Consider the following 17,934-nt stretch of genomic DNA (forward strand, 5'->3'; position numbering starts at 1 on the left):
AAAATCAGTATGTAGAAGTAAAAAATGATTAAAGAAAAATGTCTGATATTAATACTACTGAATAGCTGTTTTAAAATAGAAAATAATCTCAACTTTTAGAAAGTCATCATCAATTTTGGAATAGCAGAAAAAGTGCATTCTCTGTTTTTGTGGTGGTGTTAGGAATCAAACCCAGGGTAATGCTCTATCACTGCAGCTATATCCCCAAGCCTGAGAAAATGTTTAAAAGGGGGAAAAATGCTTTCTTATGGAATATGGCAAATATAATTCAGGATAGTTTGACTCTCTAATAAACACCTTGCTGATAAAGTGATTTATCTGATAATCTTAAAAATATGGATAGCAAAAATGATCCAAAATTTTTTAAATGTGTGTATATTTACACACACCATCAAGTTTGTGAACTATAAAAGCTCATGCATTTTATTAAGGACCTCACTCAGAAGTCAATTAATATGTAAGAAAATGGATACAATTTGAGAGTATTATGTTGAACAAAATAAACCAGGTTCAGAAAGTCAAGGATCACATGTTTTCTCTTATACGTGGAAAATAGAGACAATAAAGGAAAAAAAGGCAGGAGAGGGAATCTCATGAAAATAGAAGATCAACAGAGCAGAGGAAGAGGATTGGGGGGAAGGTTTACTGGGGAATTAAACTGACCAAATTATATTATACAAATATACAACAAAGCCCACTATTATGTAGAATCATAATGTACCAATAAAAATTAGAAGTCAATTATTTTATTCTGAAGAACGTGTGGTATTCTGTTACTCATATTATAAATATCTGTGGACTGAGGCTATAGCTCAGTGGTAAAGTGCTTGCCAGGCATATGTGAAGCATTGGGTTCAATCCTCAGCACCACATAAAAATAAATAAAGATACTGTGTTTTCACCTACAACTAAATAAATATTTTTAAATAAATAAATAAAAATAATATCTGCAATTTTTATTAAGTATGAACCTGCAATTTAAATAGTCACAGGCCATGATTTTGGGTTCAGAATGACCTTTATGTAAGTCAAACAAGCTTTGTTAAGTGGTTTCCTAGCCTATAGGAGGTTTAAAATAGGAAATTAGAAAGGGGTGGGGGGAGTTGGACTAGAAACACTAACTGAAAAGAAGCAATGAATAACCGTAGAGCATTGAATACCACTTTTATGCTGAAAGGGACAACTTCTTGAAGAAATAAACAATTGCAGGATTAGAGCAGGAAATGCTAAAAGATAAATTTTAGAACTTTTTTCATATCAGAAAGCAAAGAAGACTGGGGCTGGGGTTATGGCTCAGCAGTAGAGCACTCACCTAGCACCCTGGGTTCGATTCTCATCACCACATAAAAATAAATAAGTAAAATAAAGGTATTGTGTCCAACTACAACTACAACTAATTTTAAAAAAAGAAAGAAAGAGAAAGAAACAAAGACCACTAAGGTCAGAATTCAGGAGCCAAAAGGTAGCAGAATACAACAGTTACTAATAGGGCATTATGTAAAAATGTGGATGTGTAACTGATGTGATTCTGCAATCTGTATTTGGGGTAAAAATGGGAGTTCATAACTCACTTGAATCTAATGTATGAAATATGATATGTCAAGAGCTTTGTAATGTTTTGAACAACCAATAAAAAAAAATAAAAACAACTGAGTCTCACTCTGCCAAAAAAAAGAATTCAGGAGCCAATTTGAAGATGCTCCAAAAGGCCAATATTAGGAAAATCTGAGCATCAAAAATAACAATAAGTATGGCAGGCTAATATATAGTAAATATAGAAAAATCCTTGAATTTCAATTTAAAGGATTTACAGAAAGAAGGCAAAGAAATCTATACAATAACACCAAAGGATATATATAATCAGCACTAGGTTAACTGTATAGAACAAAAAGATACAGTTTCCTTACTGTGCAAAGGGAAAAAGAAAAGGAACAGGGAATACACAAATAAGAGGTTTAAAAGATATAGTAGAACCAGGTGTGGTGGCACACACCTGTAATCTCAGTTATTCAGGAAGCAACAGGAATGCAAATTTCGCTTGGGAAATTGAGTGAGATCCTGTCTCAAAACAAAAAATAAAAAACTCTGGGGATGTAGCTCAGGTGTAGGTATGTCACTGGGTTCAATCCCCCATACCACCAAAAAAAAAAGAGAGAGAGACAACAAAAGAAACAATAAGAGAGATAAACAGGGAGCCTACATCCTGGGAACAAATCTTTACCCCACACACTTCAGATAGAGCCCTAATATCCAGAGTATACAAAGAACTCAAAAAATTAGATAACAAGATAACAAATAACCCAATCAACAAATGGGCCAAGGACCTGAACAGACACTTCTCAGAGGAGGACATACAATCAATCAACAAGTACATGAAAAAATGCTCAACATCGCTAGCAGTCAGAGAAATGCAAATCAAAACCACCCTAAGATACCATCTCACTCCAGTAAGATTGGCAGCCATTAAGAAATCCAACAACAACAAGTGCTGGCGAGGATGCGGGGAAATGGGTACACTTGTTCATTGTTGGTGGGACTGCAAAATGGTGCAGCCAATTTGGAAAGCAGTATGGAGATTTCTTGGAAAGTTGGGAATGGAACCACCATTTGACCCAGCTATTCCCCTCCTCGGTCTATTCCCTAAAGACCTAACAAGAGCATGCTACAGGGACACTGCTACATCGATGTTCATAGCAGCACAATTCACGATAGCAAGATTGTGGAACCAACCTAGAAGCCCTTCAATAGATGAATGGATTAAAAAAATGTGGCATTTATACACAATGGAGTATTACTCTGCAATAAGAAATGACAAAATCATAGAATTTGGAGGGAAATGGATGGCATTAGAGCAGATTATGCTAAGTGAAGCTAGCCAATCCTTAAAAAACAAATGTCAAATGTCTTCTTTGATATAAGGGGAGTAACCAAGGACAGGGTAGAGACGAAGAGCTGGAGAAGAAGAATAACATTAAACAGGGATGATAGGCGGGAGGGAAAGTGAGAGTTAAGGGAAATTGCATGGAACTGGAAGGTGAGCCTCAGGGTTATACACAATTACATATAAGAGGAAAGGAGGAGTAGGAGAAAAATTATATAAGTGGAAGAAACGATTTATAGTAGAGGGGATGGAGAGAGAGTAGGGGAGGGGAGGGGAGGGGAGGGGTGAGGGGACAGTGGAGAATGGGATAGACAGCAGAATACATCAGTCACTAGAAAAGCAATTTGTAAATCAATGGAAATGTAACTGATGTGACACAGCAATCTGTATACGGGGTAAAAATGGGAGTTCATAACCCACTTGAATCAATCTGTGAAATATGGTATAATAAGAACTATGTAATGTTTTGAACAACCAACAATAAAATAATTAAAAAAAAAAAAAAAAAAAAAAGAGAGAGAGAGACAGACAGACAGGCAGACACACACACACACACACACACACACACACACACACACACACTAACTGACCCAGCATGAAAGTTCACATTTGTAATCCCAGATACTTGAGAGGTTGAGGCAAGAGGATTACAAATTAGAGACCTTAGTGAAACTCTGTCTCAAAGAAATAAAATTTTTAAAAGGGCTGGGCACAATGGTACATACCTGTAATCCCAGCAGCTCAGGAAGCTTAGGCAGAAGGATTACAAATTCAAGGCCAACTCCAGCAACTTAACCAAGCCCTAAATTACTTAATGAGACCCTGTCTTAAAATAAAAAATAGGACTAGGGATGTAGCTCAGTGGTACAGCACTTTCCCAGCATGCAGGAATCTTTCGGTTCAAGCCCTAATATCAGACGAAAAAAAGGGAGAGAAACACAGCAACCAAAAGCAATATATGGATCTTACGTAAATTCTGTTTTAAACACACCACTGTAAACTGAGACTTAAGAGATAATCACAGAAATTGACTGAATATTTGTCATCAGGAAATTACTATCAAATTTTAGGCCTGATAGTTAAAAAAAAAAGTTCTTACAGGTTTTAAAAAATAAAAACTCAATTGAAATTTTAAAACAAAGCAAGCAAAAAGAAGAAAGAATAAAGACACTGACCCTAAGTGACAAGGAAGATTATTAAACTGTCTAGTTATAATTTAACTGTCTTACAATCATTTGTATACGGAGTGTATAGCCCCCACATAAACAGTTCTTGAAGGCAGCATTGTATTACAGCAAGAACAATGTCTAATGCTCATAATAATCACTATCAGTCATCAGAAATAAGTTAAATTGTATTCTACACACAAAACTTAAGATGATCAGACGTCCAAATAACGGAATACAATGCACTGAAGTTTATATTCATACTTGCTAAAGAAAGATAGTCACAATACTTTTAAGTGGAAAACCATGGGTACTTTTGTTGCTTAAATATATTTTCTTTAACCAATCCCCAACTCACACACACCTAACCATACCTAACCATAATTGTTGACTGCTTATAAATATAGAAACAAGATAGTAAGAAATATGATCCTGATGCCTTCCCATCAACAGTAGATACCTTCATCATGGTATAAAATACTATGCAGTTACAAAATTGTTAAAATAGAGAACCATAAAATATTTTTGCTAATTCAAAATAACAATTCACCTGCACCTTACTTAAAATTATATGAAATATATATGCATATTGATATGGGCTGAATTGTATCCCACCAAAATTCATATACTGAAGTCCTAATCCATAGTATTTCAGAATATGACTGTATTTGGAGATAAGACCTTTAAAAAAGGTAATTAGTTAAAACAAGGTCATATGGGTGGGTCCTAATTCAACATGATTAGTGTCCTTCAAAGAGGAGGTAATTTGAATATGTACAAAGACATCAGGGATGTGCTTGCACAGAAAAAAAAGACCATGTGAGACTGGCTATCTGCAAGCCAGGGAGAGAGACTTCAAAAGAAAGAAATCTGTCTACACCTTGATTTTGGATCTCTATCTTCCAGAACTGTGAGAAAATTAATTTCTGTTGTTTGAGTCACCCCGTCTATTATAACTTAGTGTGATAGGTCTAGCAAACACTTGTAAATAAGATTTAGAAAATAATACAAAGTGAAATGCTTGTGTTATTTGAACTGTTTTATCAACTTTTTTAATTAAAAAAATTGCCTAGTTCCTACACACACACACACACACACACACACAGTGCAGTCCCAAAGCCATTAAGTGGGGCTGGGCAAGACAGGTGTATAAAGAGGTCACTCTGGCAAAAAAGCAGCCTAGCATGGAGTGCTAAAGCCCAGCACAGGGTGTCAACACCCAAGTTGATGAGAAAAGAACAAGGCATATGATGCTATAGCCCAAGAAGCACAAGGACTTCTGCACAAAACAAGGGAGCAGCCCAGCACAAGGAGTCAAAACCTGAGCAAGAAAAGAAACAGGAGGAAGAAGATTGATTACATGCTGGGGGGGGGGGGGTGCGGGGGAGATCATCACATAAATAAATGTGTTACACATAATGAAAGCCAGGGTTGCAGAGGTATTTACAAATAATGGGGCTATAGCTCAGCAGCAGAGCGCATTTCTAGCACAAGCAAGGACTTAGGTTCAATCCCCAGAACCTCAAAAATAAATAGAGAAAACTAAAATGAACCCTGTGCTGCTGTAACAATAAATGAAGAAATGAATACATCCATTTATCTCTACCCACATATGCACATACTTATATTCCTTCATTTTGACTACTGTGAAAGAACTCTGATAGCAATAAGCAGAACTAGTACATAGAAGCCTGAATTTTAACTGTCATTCTCCACTAAAAGAATGAGAGCTCCTTCAGAAAATGGCTTATTTCAGGATGGAGCAGGGAGAATATTAAGATAAACTTGAATCATCTTAGCATCAGAAAGCAAGAAAATACTCAGAGTTTTAAACAGAAGCTAGCTTGAAGGGGTACCTGCTGGTCAAAATGGGGCCAATTTGAACATCAAAACAAAACAAAAATTAAAAATGGAATACCAGAATCCATACAGACATAAATAAATCAAGCTGGGCACAATGGCACATGCCTATAATCCCAGAGACTAGGGATGCTGAGGCAGGATGATCATAAGTTCCAGACAAACCTCAGCAATTTAATAAGATCCTGTCTCAAAATAAAAAAATAAATTAGGGATGTGGTAAAGCATCCCTGGGCTCAATCCCCAATCACCCCCACACAAAAGCCAAGTCATACATAAATCTATAAATTGAAGGTCTGATGAGAAACAGAATATTTACATAGTTTAAAAACAAAAACCTCCTACAAAATGCTTACTAACTATAAAGTTTTAAAAAAAGTAATTTTTATAGTGGAAAGGCCTGGCAGAGACCATCTTAATCAAATGATCAAAATAGACTTTATGAGTAATTAGAGAAATAAAAATTGTGTGTCACCTGAAAGCAATGTCACAAATACAGCTTCAATTCTGTGGAGTTTCTGCCAAGATGGGTAACTTGAATCTAATCAGGAAGAAATATCAAATACAGGACACTCTACAAAACAACAGGTCTGTAATATTGTCAAGGTCATGAAATAGACAGAAAGACTCAGAAACTGTTCCAGATTGAAGGAGACTAAAGAGACATGAAAACTAAATACTAGGGGCTGGGGTTATAGCACGTGGAAGGCACTGGGTTCAATCCTCAGAACCACATAAAAACAAATAAATAAAATAAAGATATTGTGTCCAACTACAACTAAAAAAAAATTTTAATTTAATTTAAAAAAACTAAATAGTACATGTAATTTTGAACTGAACCTTTTGTTTTAAAAAGAGGAGAGATACCATATTAAAACAATGAAATTGGAATGGATCTGAGGACTTGGTAGACAGTAGCAATGTATCACTATTTCCCATTTTTGTTGGTTGTAGTATGGTTATGTAGGAGAATGGCCTTGTTTATAGAAAATAAACACTAAAATGTTGGGGAGTGACAGAGCATCAATTCAGCAACTTTAATTCTGACTGTCAAGAACGCAAAGACAGGCCTCCTAACTACCTCTCCAGTATAAGCAAACCTATGTCTACAGAAACCAAGTCATGCAATAAAGTAAATGAAACAAGATGACTATAAGTTAGGGACTGAGGCCCTCAGAGCATCCACTTAGTGGGTATAGGGACCATCTGGAATGTAAGCCCAGAGTGGCAAGATCATTTCATTTTTAAATAGCTATCAAAAACACAGATTTTTCGTGAAATTTCCCAATTTTTAAAGAACTCAAAAGGGCCAAACAAAACATGTCTGTCAGCTAAGTTTGAACCACAGCTGCCTCTGGCCCAGAGACATGTTTCTCAAACTGAGGCCTAGGGATAAAAGGAAGCCACATGATATATACATGGAACATATTCTTGGAGTCAGTTTCATCCCAAGGTTTTGTGCTAGAATTTTCTGAGAGATGGGATAGTTTCATATTTTAAAATGTTATACTATGGAGTATAGTGCAAAGGTCATATAGTTTTTAAAACTCTGTATTTGAAAATAATGTCAAGCTTACAAAATAGCCAGGAGATCAAGCAGAGCACAAAAAAACGTACTATATATAGCTTTTGCCAAATTCACCTACTGTTAACATTGTCTTATTTGCTTTGAATGCACCCTCTACATATAGATACATATATGTACAAAACACATATTTTTTCTGAACATTTGAAATTAAGTTACATACATCATGTCCCTTTCTCCCTAACAGCTTTAGTAGAAATAGTCTTATATCATTCCAGATTTGATATCAATTTCAGTAAATTAAACGATACAATACTTTAATCTACATATTCCAATTTTGCAAAATGATCCAATAATATCCTTTATTGTATTTTTACCTCTAATTCACAATCCAGTCTACAATCAGATATTGCATTTAGTTGTCATGTCTTTTTAGCCTACTTTGATTTGAAACTTTTCCAGTTTTTGTCCTTATAATATTAAAAAAATACTGCTCCCCAATCTTTTAAAAAAATAAAATGCTATCACTTGGAGTTCAAAGTTTCCGCATGATTATGTTAGACTATGCATCCATATCTGGAAAACAAGTGATATGTCCTTTTCACACCATCACATCCAGAGGCATGCAATGTCACTGGTGATATTTATTTTGATCATGAATTCAAGATGCTGTCTGATTTCATCACTGTGTGTTTACTATTTCCCCCCTTGCAGGTAATAAGCAAAAAGTGGAGAGAAATTTAAGACCATGCAGATATCCTGCTCCTCACCAAATACCTTCCTAGACTTAGCACCTGCTGATAATTTCTATCTACATCAATTCTTATTACACTGAGTTTTCTGGAATTACACTGATTTTAGAACTATACACATATTTCACTGTTAGTGATATTAACTATATTCTAATCACTATATTCAGATTCTTAAAACTTTTCAGACAGAGCACACAACTTATTTATCTTCTTCAGTTTGCTCATTCACACTTCAATATATGGGTCAACCTTCCTACTCGCTCCCTCAAAGACAGAGATCAGCGACTAAAAATGTTTCTTTCATTGGATAGCCACATAAAGAAAAGACTTTTATAAGGTGAACATATATAACTGAAATTTAAAAGTTTCATAAAGCTTAATCAAGTGAAACAGATATTTTATATTCCATCTTTCTTCTTCTTTATCCTCAATTCTTTTTTCCTTTTTAATCAACCCGGGATTGAACCCAGGGGCGCTTAATCACTGAGCTACATCCCCAGATATTTTTTACATATTTTTTTGTAGAGACAAGACTTCCACTGAGTTGCTTAGGGTCTCCCTCAGTTGCTGAGGCTAGCTTTGAACTCAAGATCCTCCTGCCTCAGCCTCCTGAGCTGCTAGGAATACAGGTACGGCCACTGCATCCAGATCATTCTTTTTAATGTTAGTCTTGACCACTAATAAACTTAAGTTGTGCACATTACTTGCACTTGAAAACACTACCCTAGAACCTGAACACAGAATTCTTAATCAGATTCCCAACAAACTTGGGGACATTTTCACTCATTTTAGGTGAAATAAGACAACAAAAAGAAAATTAATAAGTTTAAATACTAAATATTTAAAGTAACTTTAAAATCTTTATTCTGAGATTGCATTATAATTTTCTGGTCTTCAAATGTCATTTCCATTATAAAATAATGTGTGAAAGAGAAGGCTGTTCAGTTACCAGCTATAAACTCACTAGTCCCCTAGTTTTTTTTATTGGATCGTGAAATCTCCACCACATGATCTCAGAAACACATGGGTTTCAACCACAGACAGGTTAATAACTTGGAAAATTATCAGGGAAATAAGAGTTATAATAAATTTCAGATTTGTAACAATTACTTCTACATTATAGCCATTAAAAAAAAAAGTATTCTGTGATAGTGCTCTAGGACTTCTCCTATGAAACTTTCAAATGGTGAATACTTAGAGATAGAAATAAAGGAAAATACATAAGAGTTTCTTTCAGAAAGGAAATAATATTTCAGTTGGGTCTTGAAGGGTAGTTAGTAGTCACTGGGATGAAAGCATAAACATGAGATGGGCCAACCAAATTTGGAAAACAAGATATAAGTCATTTAGGCCAGAAGCTTTAAGGAAAAAAAAAATTAGCAGAAGACTGGGGTTGTGCCTCAGTGGTACAGCACTTGCCTAGCATGTGTGAGGTCCTGGGTTCAATCCTCAGCATCACATATAAATAAATAAAGGTATTGTGTTTACAACTAAAAAAAAAAAAAAAAATAGAGAACTTGGAGAATGAGACTTAGGTGTTTGAATTAATTTAGTCACTAGGCAATGAAGTGTGATCTGAGAGGATGAATGACACAATCTAAGCACAGCTTTAGAAAAATTAAGGGCCCTGTAAAAAACAAATAAGACAGGTGGAGATTCTTGAGGCTATCCAATAATGCACGCACAGAATAATAGTATTTGACTATGATAGTAGAAAAAGAAAATAATGGATGAGAAAAAGTGGTAAGAATTGACAAGTGCTGGGAATATAGCTCAGCTGGTGGAGTGCTTGCCTCACATGCATAAGGCCCTAGGTTCAATCCCCAGTACCACACACATACAAAAAAAGAATTGGCAAGTCTTAGAAGAGATTTTAATGTGGTAGGTAAAGATGGAAAGGAATCAAACATGGTTCGGAGATTTCAAGACTTGGTGATATAGTATTTTGTGTAAAATATAAGCAATACAACAATATATAACTTCAATGTGACATTTGTAAAATGGGCAAGCACCTAACATGTTCTCCATAACTTCAAAATCCACTGCTATCAGATATCTAAACACTCAACAACCAAGGAACCAGTATGAATTTTAAGTTTTTCCTTTTACAAAATGACTGACATTTTTAAAAGCAGAAAAGCTTTATCAACAGAATAACTCTTAAAAAAAAAAAAAACCCTAATTACTGGGGCTGGGATTGTGGCTCAGCGGTAGAGTGCTCGCCTAGCACATGCGGGGCCCTGGGTTCGATCCTCAGCACCACATAAAAATAAATAAAAGAATTGTGTCTAGCTACAACTAAAAATTTTTTTTAAAAAAAACTAATTACTTTTTTTTTTTTTTGAGAATTTTTCAACGTTTATTTTTCAGTTCTCGGCGGACACAACATCTTTGTTGGTATATGGTGCTGAGGATGGAACCCGGGCCGCACGCATGCCAGGAGAGCACGCTACCGCCTGAGCCACATCCCCAGCCCAAAACCTAATTACTTAAGAGCGAACCATTTTCTAAGGAAAAGAATCAGATTTAGAAGAGGAGTTCAAATTCAGATGTATTAGATAGGCTTCATGTACCACACTGGGTTATGCAGAGTTACTAAAAGAATAGGGAAAAGAATGTTGTAGTCCATCAGAAAATACTGAGTTCAAATTTTTTAAAAAATGGTTAAGATCTGATGAAAAATCAGAAGGCAAAATTAGATCCATAATATGATTTTAATATTAAAAATCTAGGCATAGGACAAGACTAACAGCAAGTACATTAATATATTAACATCAGTTACATACAAATAGGCCAGAAAAACTATCATTTATCTTTCTATTCTTCATCTTTTTTGGGGGGGGTATTGTTTTCGTTATTTAAAAATAACATGGGATTTAGTGGTTAAATGGTTGCCTAGCATGCACAATGCCCTAAGTTCAATTTCCAGTAATGCAAAAATAAAATAAAAAATGAACATGGATACAAATCCCCAAAATTAGTCCTCCTTCAAAAAAAAAAAAAAGGCCAGGCATGGTGGCACACTCCTGCAATTCCAGTGACTCAGGAGGCTAAGAAAGGAGGACCGTAAGTTTGAGGACACCCTGGGTAACTTAGCAAGACCTTGTCTCAAAAATAAAAAAGGACTGAAGATTTGGCTCAGTTGTAGAGATCCCCAAGATTCAACCCCAGTAGCATTAAAAAAAAAAAAAAAAATGGATTCACACATACATACATACAAACACACACACACACAGAGTCTGAATCTATTTTATCTATAAAAGAATAATTTGCTTCCTAAGTCAGAATGTAGAATAAATGGGGAAAAAAAACTCTTCATAAACTATGACACAATATGCAAAATTAAGGCATTAAAATAGTCTTAGACAGCTAAAACTATAAAGGAAGAGATAATATAGAAACATAGAAATATACAACAAGCCAGGCGTGGTGGTGCACACCTGTAATCCCAGCAGCTCGGGAGGCTGAGAGGAGAATCTTGAGTTCAAAGCCAGCCTCAGCAACAGGGAGGTGCTAAGCATCTAAATAAAATACAAAATAGGGTTGGGGATGTGGCTCAGTGGTTGAGTGTCCCAAGTTGAATCCCTGGCACATGGCCCCCACCCCCAAAAGAAATATACAACAGACTTGGGAAACTTACACTGAGATAATAATTGTTGAAGGAGACTATTTCCTTTAAAAAGACTTATGATTCATCTATATTTAAATCAAAATGTTTTTCTCAACGTTCTTATGTACAAATATTGAAGTTTTACATGTTATAGAAATGAATCCATAAATAGAGTGCTTTTTCTATGTTATCCTAAACATAAGACAGAAAAAGACCTAGTAATATTCTCTGGAATTGGGACTACAAAATAGAGTATTCCACTGCTTTTAAAAGCCAGGCTCTGAAGAGATAAAACCAGTCATCTCCAAATGTTCTCTCTCAGAAATTACTTGCTTGATACATAGTATAACATTCTAAACAATTCTTCCCTTTACCCTCATTTCTGGTACTTAAAATACCCTAATACCTGCTCAAAACCAGGCAGTAAGTTCCTTAAGGACAGGAAGCATGTATTTTACTTATTCTTTCATGAGGGACAACCAAGTTCAGTGCTGGTCCATATACAGTATTTTTTGGTTGTTGGTTGTTGTTTTGAGATGGGGTGGCACTATGTTGCCCAGGTTGGCCTCAAATTCTCATTCCTCACCTTTCAGCCCCCTGGGATTAGAGGCATGCACCGCCTTGCACAGCTCCAGATAGAGTGTTAATCCACATACATGTTGAAAAACATTCTAGCTAACTCATGTTACAGATGTTGTACTAACACTTCAGAATTACTATTCATGCCATGTTATGTAACTTAATGCTACATCGAGCTCTTTAAGGCAACCAATAACCTATCGAAAGTTGTTTATTTATTTTTTTTTTTTGCGAGCAGGGTGGGGGTGGAGGGGAGATACTGGGGGCTGAACTCAGGGCCCTCAACCACTGAGCCACATCCCTAGCCCTATTTTGTATTTTATTTAGAGACAGGGTCTGAGTTACTTAGTGCCTCACTCTTGCCGCAGCTGGCTTTGAATTTGTGATCCTCCTGCCTCAGCCTCAGGAGCCACTGGGATTACAGGAATGTGCCACTGCGCCCAGCCCAAACAATCTTATTATAAGAGAAATGTTTCATATGAATACTTAAAGAATGCTTTAGACTACATTAATATTTTAAAAAATCAGCCATCCCAATAGTACCTGTCAGTAGTCCCAGCTATTAGAGAGGCTGAAGCAGGGGATGACCAGCCTGGGCAAAACAATGAGACCCCGTTTCCAAAAAGGTGGGGGAAAGAGGGTAGGGAAATAAAAGTTAAGAATTCTAAAATTATGCTTGGCATATGGCGCAAGCCTATAATCTCAGCGACTCAGGAGGCTGAGGCAGGAGGATCGAAAGTTTGAGACTAGGCTCAACTTAGCAAGGCCCTGAGCAACTTAATAAGACTCTGTCTCAAAATAAAAAATAAAAGGGCTGGGCATGTGGCTCAGTGGTAAAGCACACCTGGGTTCAATCCTCAAAATATTTTTAAAAATAATTTAAAAATTAAAAATCACATACTACATTGTTCCTTTAAGAAGGCTAGATTAGTAATGACAAATTATACTTCTAATATTGCAATATTTTAAAAACCACTTTCTTAAAACAGTTCCTAAATTGAAACACAATTCTGTTATTTGTTCATTTTTATACTCTGCACCCAAAATGTTGTTTCTTATCGATACGAATCCTATGGTTTTGTTTATTACAATTTTTCTTCGGGAAAAAAAAAGGTTTTAATTTTGTTTTGTTTTTAACTTTTGAAGGCAGAAAAAATTAAAGCTGACATAGTTAAATTTATACTTTCTCTAAGTGCAAACACTGACTAATTTCCAAGCTAATTCCAAGTCTTAATTAAAACCTTTATTATGAATGAGATGCTAAAAAGACCAAGTATGAAATAAACCCAACTTCTGCCTTTTGAAAAATCAATAAGAAAAGCTGTACTGATAGTTTCCCACTTTGCACATAGACCTGAAATTTAAAATGTATACTATGTAGACGCGTGCGCGTGCGCGCGTGTGTATGTGTGTTGTCATTTGTAAACGACGCATCAAAATAATTTGGGGTAAATTTTAAAATAATTGTTTCTAAGATGGGTATGGTAGTGCACACTTGTAATCCCAGTGACTTGGGAGGCTGAGGCAGGAGGATCGCAAGTTTGAGGCCTGTCTCAAAATAGTTAGATGCTGTCTCAAAATAAAAAAATAAGAAGGCATAGGAAGCATCCCAGTGGCAGAGTGCCCGGTGTTCAATCCCCAGTACTGCAAACAGTACTAGTAGTAGCTGTAGTACTAGTAGTAATTGTTGTTTCCAAAGTACTTCCTTTTTTAATTACCCTAACTCATGCACCAAAAGATAGTGTATCTAAGGAAAATTACAGAGTGTAAACACCTGTTAGCCACACTGCCTGAAAGTCATCAGCTGCTCAGATTAAAGGCATCCTTTGCAGCAGGGTGCACATCTTTACTCCCAGCAGTTTGGGAGGCTGAGGTAAGAGGATGAAGAGTTCAAAGTCAGCCTCAGTAACTTAGGGAGGTTCTAAGCAACTTAGCAAGAAGACCCTTTTTATACAGTATTTAACTTCAATGTAACATTTATAAAATGGCCAATCACCAAATATTTTTGTTTTCAAAACTCACTACATAGTTTTAATCACCATCAGATACACATATCATACACTGTTTGCCTTTTTCACTCATCAAACAAGCACACCGTTTGAATTTTAAGTTTCTCTGCTTTACAAGATGATCAGCATAGGAGTCACTTAAATAATCAGCTTTCCTGAATCATTCTGTTTATAAAGCACTCAACTGTTCTGCTTATAAAAATGTAGTTTTCTCACAATTTTTCAAGAACCCTCTAGTAGTATGTAAAAGGGACACACACGTTAATAAATTGAAAGTATAATAAATGCTTTCCATACTTGCTACCCCAGAAGAACTTCACATTTTGAGTTCTTGTTTAAAAAAAAAAAAAAAAAAAAAAAAGTTTTAAACATCTCTTAAAGCACAAGTGCTTGCCTTTATATTAATGGCTCTCTTGATGATAAAATAAAGATCAATGTAACTCTAAGCTCCAGGCTAATGAACTGCAGGGAACAGAAACAAGCAATTTGGCAAGAGTTGAGCAAAGAGCTCTGTTTAAAGGCTACCAGTAAAATATACCAGCACCACCCCTCCCCCACTCCCAACCCTTTAAGGTTTCAGTTAAGATGGGGCCTAGTTTTACTCTTACAAGGGGGACAAAAAGAGAAAGCAGAGCTCCTGCTGAGAAGTATCTTCATCAGGAGCAGCTCTAGAAATACTGCCAGGAACCATTTCCTTCCCTCTCTGCTGACATAGGTTCCTCTCTTTAGAAACAGGCATTATCTCCCCTGTTCCTGATCAACACCATATCTAAAGAAAGGAAGTCTCATCACATACTACCAGAAAGATAGCATCGAATTAATTATTCTTCATCATCATCATCATCATCATTATCATCCAACATTAGTATGGGCTATAATACTCTATAACAATGGGATTTATTTTCCCAACTGCAATTTATTTTCACCTGTCAGTCCCTCCTGGATTAGTTAAGAAAGGATAAACTAACTTAATAAGGCATATACACTATTTCAAAATATATCTAAGTGCTCTAATTGGTAAGAAAGACTTTCAAAACGCTCACTGAAGAAGCTCTCCAGAATTCTTCAAAATCAACAGAGGTGAAGTACAAATAAGTAGAGATCTCATAATGAGTACAAACTGAGGAGCCAAACCATACAGAGATTACCACAGGCCCAAAACAGCCTTCAAAAGATAACCAATATTAGCCCTAGTATTATGATCACATCCTTAGTGGACATATAGGACAAACAAGTCTTTCAGTTCAATATGAACTAATTAATAAACTCAGCCACAGGCTGAAAAAGAACCAGTGAAAAGTTGATATCTCTCTAACAGGAGCCCAAGAATGGAACAACTTCATAGGTAAGGAATTGTAAGACATCAAAGGTTGGAAGGGACGACAGGTGCTTTTAGGAAGGAAAAACTAGCACTCAGTTGCTTCCTATTTTAGGACTTCCACTCTCAAAACAACCTTATAACAATGCTTTTTTTCCTTCCTATGATAGGGCAAAAATTATGGGTCTTACTATGTAATAACTACATTGCTCTTTTACTTATTTACTTTAGATTCTTAAAATCCATCTAATCCCAACCTGTGTGGACAGATTAAAGTATGGCCTATTGCCAGACTGTTCACTGATCTATGAACATTAACCAACTAAGGATTTATTATCAAGAAATGCAAAAGAAAGTCATCTGAGAACATGCTACCTCTACATACAATACTCAAAATACAAATCCAGCAGCAGGTATCACATAACTGCAATATCAGCCAAAGTAGAAACTGTTTCTCTCACCACCATTAACAGTTGAACTCAATCTTTACAGTAACCAGATTCCAATGGCCTCAAAGAATAGTAATTCCAGACACATGTATGGGGCACTGAGTATCAGCCTGGAATTCTGATTCCCCTAGCCAGTTACAACATTACTACCTTTAATCGGGTGAAAGGGAACACTGAAAAGATACTGCAACCTACTTAATAACTCCTTCCCTTTCTCCATTCCACAAAGACAACATATTCCAAAAATGGAGAATCCTTTCTTTCCCGACAGAGGCCCCCTTTCCTATGGATTCATTGGGCAGGATTACTTCTCCCCAGCATGCATATACAGCCAAGAAACACTTCTGCTTTCACTCTTAAAGAGGGTCCCCCAACACAAATGCACCTCTTCCTTTCTTATATTAAGCAATGATGCTTCAGTGCTCGAGGTCTCTCTACCACTGACTGCAAAATGTGCAGAGAAGTGGAGGCAGTGAAAGGAAGTTGTCACTTACTAAGGGACACTTAAAAGAAGCCTCCAAATTTGAAATGAAGACTAGGGGGTACCCACTTCCAGAAGCGGAATTGGGAGGGGGTCTCTACCATAAAAGGGAGCCTCTGCGTGGGGAAGGACAGTCTCCATCCTGAAAGAGAGCGCGGTATGTGGAAAGGAGGAATGTTGCACCCTGAAGAGGGGTCTGGATTTTCAGAAGGGGTGTCCCTCGGTTGTTGGGGGGAGCCGTGAAAGCATGATGGGTGTACCAGCTATTGGGGCCTCTGTGAAGGGAAAGGGTTCCCACTTTTGGAGAAGGGCCCTGCATTGAAGGGGGCTCTGTGAAGAAAGGAGGGTCTGGCTCGCAGGAGGGCTGGGCATGGGGGAGGGGCTCTTCGTCCGCCAGAGTCCGAGGAGGGGCGGCAGCCTCGAGGGGAACATGTGCAGTGGAACTGCTGCCTCCCGGAGGGGCAGGGCGGAGAGCAGGGCCTGGGCTGTGCGTGGAAGGAACAAGGCTCCCACCCTTCGCAGAAGAGGCAAGACTCCCCAGCCGTACTCACCCAGGCTGCCGGCGAAACCGTCCATCTTGCGGGGAAAGCGCCGGGCTCCGGGCTCAGCGGGGCGGGCACTTCATTCAGCGAACCAACAGACTGGCCGCCGCTGAGCCTGACCCACTCGCTCTCCAAATCGACCGGCGCGGCTCCCGGCCCCCGCTTCCGTCGTCCGTCCGTCCGCCCTGGGCCAGTCAGTCACGGCCACCGGGCCACTTCCCCAGTCAGGTTGAGAGCCGCGCCGCTCCGCCGCCTGCCCGGCCTCCCTCCCAGGCAGCAGCCTAGAGCGCCGAGCCCCGCCCCCGCGCCCGCGCGCAGCGGCAGCTCCGCCCCCGCGCACGCCGTCACGCTTCCGACTCCGCCTCCCACGTGACGGTAAGGAGGCGAGGTCTTGCCAGCCCCGCCCCTCACCTTGCCCGGGCTCCGCGTCCCTCAGGCTCGCCCTCGGCGGGTGGTTGCGCTTGCGTGTTGGGCCTGCTAAGGGACTGGGACCTACGTCTTGAAGCTGGATCCTTGAGAGACTGGGGTGGTAAAGGTTAGCCTCCGGCCTAGGAAACTCAGGTGCATCGAGAGACTCTCGCCCTCACAGTTGTTAGGGAGCCCGGGAAGCTCAAGTCTGGTGTCCTTCTGACAGGGGGGTGTGTCCTACAAGGACGCTAAAAAGGCAGCAAAGTGAGAGGAAGAATCCCTCCTTCCTTGGTTCCCCTCTTTCCTAGTCCAGTGAGGGATAAATGGGGGCAAGGCGTCCTGACCAGCCCCAGG

General features: G+C 38.1%; 1 protein-coding gene across 3 annotated transcripts in view; it reads right to left on the reverse strand.

The window, feature by feature from the left end:
• The window catches only part of EML4 (EMAP like 4), a 141,163-nt gene extending 123,653 nt beyond the window's left edge, over nucleotides 1–17,510 (reverse strand). For all 3 annotated transcript variants that reach the window (XM_081264809.1, XM_081264808.1, XM_081264807.1), the window contains exon 1: nucleotides 17,182–17,510. In XM_081264809.1, coding sequence (XP_081120935.1) covers nucleotides 17,182–17,206 — 25 coding nt within the window. In that variant the 5' untranslated portion in view covers nucleotides 17,207–17,510. The remainder of the gene's footprint in view (nucleotides 1–17,181) is intronic.
• Nucleotides 17,511–17,934: the final 424 nt, after the last annotated feature.

Source organism: Spermophilus citellus, assembly GCF_964194105.1.
Source record: "Spermophilus citellus genome assembly, chromosome: 13".
NCBI classification, from domain to species: Eukaryota; Metazoa; Chordata; class Mammalia; order Rodentia; family Sciuridae; genus Spermophilus; species Spermophilus citellus.